Genomic DNA, 7,387 nt, shown 5'->3' on the forward strand with positions numbered 1-7,387 from the left:
CCTAGGTGGGCCAGGGGTTGTCGCCCTTGGCGGCATGCATGGCGGATGTTGGTGCAAGAAGTAGGAAGGCAGACTGTGGGTGATGTTTTTGCTCCACTGACAAGCAGCAGTTCCGGAATGCAAGGAGCACATGGGACGTTCCGTGATCGAAACACCACAACAATTTCGGCTTTGCCAGTAGTGAGCCTCTTCATCGGCTCACAAAGCCTTTATCTGGTGCTTGCTCACATCTTGGGGATCCCACAGATATACCATCTCTCCCTTGCCTGATAAAAATTAATATCTATTTATTAGCTTCCATTAACATATACTAGTAGAATGTCCGTGCGTTGCCACGGAAAACGAAAAAAAAATTAAACACACCATTCAAACAATTATTTCAATATTTACACAACGGTCTCAGTAAATATCCCAATATTAAAAATGTTACTCCCTCTGATCATAATAAGTGTCATGACTAAAAATAAACTGAAACCGACACTTACTATGGATCACTATGGATCAGAGGGACTATCATCCTTTGCCAGTATAACAAGAACTTTCCATACGACATAGAAAGTAGATTCCACATTCACGGGCTCGCGGCTTCATAAAAATCGCATATACAAGTATGCCAACTTTTCCCATTTCAATTCTCCGACTGAAATAATCCGCCCCTATGGCTATTTTATTCCCTAAAATGTCGCTTTCCCCACGCATTATTCTGCACACACACATTGTACCCCCAACCAATTACTCAACTCTTCGCTGTGATCATGCTAAACCTGTATATATGGCCGCAACCGTCTTGCTCCTGAGTCCTGACACTGTGTCTTCCAAATCCAACCAAACTCATCGACCGGCGGCCAAGGCTCGCGCGCAGCCGCCATGGCCAGAGGAGGGTTCGCCGCGGCGGACGGCACCGGCGGCGACCACGGATGCCCACACGGCTACGGCGGCGGCCGCGTGACGATCTCCGTCGTGGTCACCTGCCTCATGGCCGCCTCCTGCGGGCTCATCTTCGGCTACGACATTGGCGTCTCAGGTGCGCACGTACTCTGAACAAGATATGCTTGCGTTTATTCATCACGAACACCTTCGGTTCTCAGTTAGCGCGAGGCATGAGTGCAGTTCAAGTCATGTAAACTTTCTCTGTGGGATTTTCAGTCTTACAGCTAGTCTTATACTTCCAATTGATGCAAAAACAGCGAAACTCCTGCTATCTTTTTCTGGAAATTCTATGCATTCTTTATTTTATTTGTGCAGACAAGTAACCGCTCTGCTCAAAAAGGTTTTCTAAATATAGCTCGTCGTCAGTCTATTTTAGGTTCCAAACAGCTTCATGTGCGCAAGGATTTCTTCACATCATATCTTCATGTGTTGCCGTGTTGGTGATAATAAATAAATAAATAAATAAAATAAAGACCGATTACGATAGTAATACACAGCATATCTTCACAGGCGCAAGGATTTTGTAGAAGTATTAGATGGGCACGCACTTCTATGTTCACAATTTGGAGGCTATGGTCCTTAGAAAATATCATCGCCGACTAACCGCATGTGCAGATGGATGAGGACTGATTATAAATCGTTCAGTTTCCAGAGCCGTTTGTCCTTATTAGTTGTCTAGCAATCTCCCTAGCTACAGACGAGCAACCACTTAATAAAGGCATTCGGCGGAAACATACGTCAACAGAAATCAACTTTGACCTAATGCTTACAAAAAAACGCATATAACTGCATGATTTTCCTTGCGTATACCATTCCATATATATGATGTAACATACGGCCAAAAAAATTCAACTTTGGCTCAATATTTAAAAAGAAACAGACTAAGCGTGATTGCGTGCTGTATATTCAATTTTGACCCAAAACGTAAGAGCAGACACATACACTAAGCATTATTTCGCTGTCTGTTATGTCGTATGAAGCAGAGGCCGGTGAGTCGTTATCAGGAGAAAATAAAATGAACAGAGAGGAGGATAAATCTCCGCTCTGAATTTTTGTCAGGACAGAAATCACATAATCTTCTCCTACAGAACAATTGTTTAGACGAAATGCAAGTTGGTGTTTCACCATGAGATGTAGCTATAGAATCTTAGACCATCCTTGGGGTAGTACGTTGCTTCACAGGAAAGCTGAGAGGACATGACAGCCAGCAAGTAGCCACTGCAAAGGCACCACAACAGGAATCAGAACATGTGTGTTCTGATCGCCCTCCCCCCGTGGCCTGTTAAAAGCATTTCAGTAGCTAGGTGAGAATCCAGTCGATTGGCCCTGGAGATCTTGGCCCCCTACTGACCCTTAACACAAAATAGTACTAAGAGGGCATATCAATTATAATCATGTGGTTTGGATTCTTTTGAACCTTGTCCATACAAACCGTCTGCATACATACCAACAGTGGCATCCACTAGCAAAGCATTATATACAGATACGGCTAAGCTAGGGTCTCATCAGCAATGTGTATGTATGAGGCAGGGGTGCTAGGCAATGTCGAAACTGCACAGTGGTAACACGCATGACCGAAAGCAAAAGGTAAACTCCACTAATCAGCAAATAACCTGCACAAAGTAAACGTGTGCTAGGGCAGGGAAACAAGATAGCAATATAGCATGCACTTGATTTGACGGGTCGATCTGAGAGCTGCTTGGAAACATGGCACACAGACAAAGGGGGTTTGTCATCTTTATGTACGGTCCATGTCCAAGAACACTGGACAAACTCTATGGGCATGCTGGTGCTGTCACCTTGTCATCGCACTACGGACATTGTTGATTCATCATGATCGAGATAGGACTATACCTATCAAATTATTTATTTTTCTTGAAGAACTATATGCTGTCAACTACTACCTCCATTCCTAAATACAAGATGTTTTGGAGGCTAAAAGAGCTTTTTTTTTGGAAACAAGGCAAAATATTTGCTATTTTTATTGAATAAGAAGGAGGTGTTAGAGGTGTTACAAACCAACAGGCCACGGCGAAGTACCACGCCGTAATAAAACGTCTACTCTCGTGACATCAAAATAGTCAAGGCCTTAGCACCTGCCAAATACCACATGAGGGCTTCATCTTTAATTTTGGGCAACACCATAGCAAAGGTGGAATATTGGTTTCGGATAACGCGGGCATTTCTCTCCTTCCATATCTCCCAAAAAAAATATTCAAGCGCTTTCCGCGATTTGCTTCTTCGATGAATGACGTTGACCCACCAATCTTTCACCGTGGGAATAGCATGCCAATCTGAAGGCGGGAAGTCATGAAGCCCAAGCCAATCTTTCACACTTGAAAAACCTCTTATATCATGGAACAGAGGTAATACATGATAATATACACCAGAAGTAACAAGTGGATGGAATAACGACCCCAATGTAGATTATTTAAGGTACTCTTAAGTCCACCAATATGTCATTGTCATAACTAACAAGGCGATTAAGTAGAACCGCAGGACGTTGAAACGAATCAGAATAAGCACATATGCCAATATATTCTTGAATTTCTATAGTGGGGATGTCGCTGTAGTTTGTTGCTATCTCGGCAGATATGTACCTTCAGCTTGCGGATATGTGTGACGAACTGCAGCTTGAAAGGCGTCCTTGAAGAGTACGTACCTAGTACAACTTGTAGCGATCTCGGAGATATTGTCTATTATTTGTGTGACGCCCGTCCTTTTGCTTTCAGCGCTAGACTAGAAAGGTATGCTCGACTAGTCAAAGGTTGTACCTCCGTCGGTATCAGGAAGATTTTATACATACATGGATTTATTTTCCAACGTGCAGCGTGATATCGACCGCGCGCTTCGCCAGATTACAGCCTATACTGAACACTGATGTACGTGTGATGAAATGATGATGGGGTTTTAGGTGGCGTGACGCAAATGCAGTCGTTCCTGGAGAAGTTCTTCCCGGAGGTGCTGACGGAGATGAAGGGCGCCAAGCGCGACGCCTACTGCAAGTACGACAACCAGATGCTCACGGCGTTCACCTCGTCGCTGTACATCGCCGGCATGCTGTCGTCGCTGGTGGCGAGCCGCGTGACCAGGAGGGTGGGCCGTCAGGCCGTCATGCTCAGCGGCGGTGTCCTGTTCCTCGCCGGCTCCGGCATCAACGCCGCCGCCATCAACATCGCCATGCTCATCATCGGTAGGATGCTGCTCGGCTTCGGCGTTGGGTTCACTGCGCAGGTATGTATTGTCCACTGATATCGACTTGCCACCTTCAGTATTTTTTTTTTTGCCAATTCTTCAGTTTCTATGTAGAAGAGCGGTACCTTATTTAGGCCCAGCAGCATCGCAGTACCAGTACATGGCCCTAGTTTGTACCTGTGCAACACGGCCCACTTCAGTTCAGTTCAAACATTTTGGTACACACGTGCTCCATTCCCTCGCAATGACAAATGGTGATGGTTGACCACAGGCGGCTCCGCTGTATCTCGCCGAGACAGCGCCGGCGAAGTGGCGCGGCGCCTTCACCACCGCCTACAACTTCTTCCTCGTCCTCGGCACGCTGGCCGCGACCGTCACCAACTACTTCACCAACCGCATCCCGGGCTGGGGCTGGCGCGTCTCCCTGGGCCTCGCCGGCGTGCCGGCCACCATCGTCGTGGTGGGCGCCCTCCTCGTCACGGACACCCCCAGCAGCCTCGTCATGCGCGGCGACCCCGACAGGGCGCGCGCCTCGCTCCAGCGCATCCGCGGCGAGGACGTGGACGTCGGCGACGAGTTCAAGGACATCATGGTCGCGGTTGAGGAGGCCCGCCGGAACGACGAGGGTGCGTTCGAGCGGCTCCGCGGCAAGGGGTACCGGCACTACCTGGTGATGATGGTGGCCATCCCCACTTTCTTCGACCTCACCGGCATGATCGTCATCTCTGTCTTCTCGCCGGTGTTGTTCCGCACCGTCGGGTTCAACAGCCAGAAGGCCATCTTGGGCTCCGTCATACTCAGCCTCGTCAACTTGAGCTCCGTCGGCGTGTCCACCTTCGTCGTGGACCGAGCCGGCCGCAGATTCCTCTTCCTCGTCGGCGGTGTCGCCATGATGCTGTGCCAGGTACCCCCACTAGCTGTCACGCAGATGCAGTGCAAGTATGCCTTACCTGAACCATGGCAACTAACTGAACTTGTCGTATATTAAGGTGGCGGTGGCGTGGATACTGGCGGAGCATCTCGGCCGGCACCCTGCGACGACCATGGCGAAGAACTACGCGTATGGGGTGCTGGCGCTGACGTGCATGTACACGTTCAGCTTCGGCCTGTCGTGGGGGCCGCTCAAGTGGGTGGTGCCGAGCGAGATCTACCCCGTGGAGATCAGGTCGGCGGGGCAGGCCATGACCATCGCCATCGCTCTCACCCTCTCCTTCGCGCAGACGCAGGTGTTCATCACCCTGCTCTGCGCCATGAAGTACGCCATATTCGTCTTCTACGCCAGCTGGGTCCTGGTCATGACCATCTTCATGGCGGCGCTGCTGCCGGAGACCAAAGGCGTGCCGCTGGAGGCCATGCGGTCGGTGTGGGCCAAGCACTGGTACTGGAGGAGGTTCGTCAGGGATGCCAAGCAGGACAGCCAGGTCAACTGCTTGTAAAATGTACTAGTACCATCTCTAGCTGGTTAGCGTGAACTCGAACCAATGGTGCGCCATATATATGTCGTGGTTGACTGGCATACATCTAACAAATCAACGTATCGTAGTTTGTTTCTGCAAAGTTGGGCGTACTTTTTTTATTTGAAAAAGACCACCGATCTATTAAATTGTCATCCCCCTCCATCACCAGAGCCAGACATAGCATGTCGAAGTAGAGCTTTTTGTAGTAGACGGACGGAAAGTTATTATGCAAAGGCCCTAAAAAACCAAAGTAGCAGAGCAGCAACCATCACAAACGATGAGAAACGTACATCGAAAAAGCCAAACTTGTAAACACACTGACGAAGACGGGTCGCATCCCAGGAGATCCACCCCACCGGACACAAACTCCACGCGCTCTCCACTGGCGCTAGACGCACCACACACCCCTATTTCTCTCTCACTCTCTCTCTATACCGTATCCCTTCCGAGCTCGCGCCACCGCCGAATCCAGCCGCGCGTCGCCAGCACCGCTGCCCCACACGTACAACACCTCCTACCGCCCCTCCCCTGCTCGTGCGGCCTCCAACGCAGTAGACAGCTGATGAGGATGCAATGGCGTGCAGAGTGGCCACGCGAGCCGCCGGATTCTGCAAGTGGCGCTGCAGCGGCGCTAGTGGGAGGTGTTGCTCCCGTGGGCGGCTGGACCTGCTCCCACGCTTGACGGGCGGTCGTCGTTGCTGCCACGGCCAGAGGCGCCGCTGCAAGCGGCGTTGTCGGGAGCTGCAAGTGATTTCGGTGGTGCTGCAAATGGCCGCCGCCGGAGCTGCAAGCGGCATTGTTGGGAGCTGCAAGTGATTCCGGTGGTGCTGCAAATGGCCGCCGCTGGAGCTGCAAGCGGCGTTGTTGGGAGCTGCAAGTGATTCTAGCGGTGCTGCAAATGTCCGCCGTCGTTGTTGGGAGCTGCAAGCTGTAATCGTCCACCGCAAGTGCTGCAAGGGAGCAACACTGGTTGGATGGGCATCTTCTCCGACCACGGCGTTGTGGGCGGTGTTGCTCTTCGGAGACGAGAAACGCCACGTGCCTGCGGGGGCGCTGATGCTGCCATGGAAGTGTTGGTGCTGGTAGTGCGGATGACGGGCACTTCAAGCCAGGGTAGCGAGATTGAAGCCGGCGGTACGGACTTCGCCGACGGTGGTGTCGGTGCAGGCGGAGTTCGTGAGGGCGGTGCTGCCGGCACGGGTGGAGTTCGGGAGGATGGCGCTGCGAGATCCCCTTGGTGGGGTGTTTTTTGTGTGTGGGGCATGCCGTAGTTCTTTTGTTCGTGGGGTATGGTCTAGTTAGACACGTGTCAAACGCTGGACTCGAAGGTTCGGCTGTTTCCAGCCTCCGGAGGATTCTCATCGCTTCCCTTTTGTATATAAGATCACTATCAAAAATAGCTTTTGCATCTACCTATGGTCACTTAACGGTAATCGGCGAAAATTGGTTAGATTTCTAGTAGGATGGTGCTCATTAACGCAAAAGATGCATGCATCTATAGAAAAAGAGGCAATACATGCAACATATTTTCTCCGTCCTCAAATAAGTGTACAATTTTAACATATCTTAGGCCACATACAATGGGGTGACGTCAGTCTTTCCTTAGAGGTGTCACGTCAGATTTTTGCTTAGTTGGAGGAGAGAGAATGAAGGGAGATAAGGTTGTCTTTCATTAGCTAAGAGATCATCTCTTAGAAAATAAGGGAATGCATTTTCTCCATTGTACGACATGTCTTTCCTTAGCAACATAATTTCCTACCAATTTTAATTGATTACCATTAATTGCTACGAAAGGCTATAAGAGA

General features: G+C 49.9%; 1 protein-coding gene across 1 annotated transcript; it reads left to right on the forward strand.

Moving 5' to 3' along the window:
* The first annotated feature begins 691 nt into the window (after positions 1-691).
* Positions 692-5,682, forward strand: LOC127335080 (sugar transport protein MST1). The gene is made up of 4 exons (XM_051361671.2): positions 692-1,024; positions 3,845-4,164; positions 4,397-5,029; positions 5,115-5,682. Exons 1-4 carry the CDS (start codon positions 868-870, stop codon positions 5,559-5,561), a joined length of 1,557 nt encoding a protein of 518 aa, XP_051217631.1. The 5' UTR covers positions 692-867; the 3' UTR covers positions 5,562-5,682.
* The last annotated feature ends 1,705 nt before the right edge of the window (positions 5,683-7,387 follow it).

The sequence above is a fragment of the Lolium perenne genome, chromosome 2, assembly GCF_019359855.2.
Source record: "Lolium perenne isolate Kyuss_39 chromosome 2, Kyuss_2.0, whole genome shotgun sequence".
NCBI lineage: Eukaryota > Viridiplantae > Streptophyta > Magnoliopsida > Poales > Poaceae > Lolium > Lolium perenne.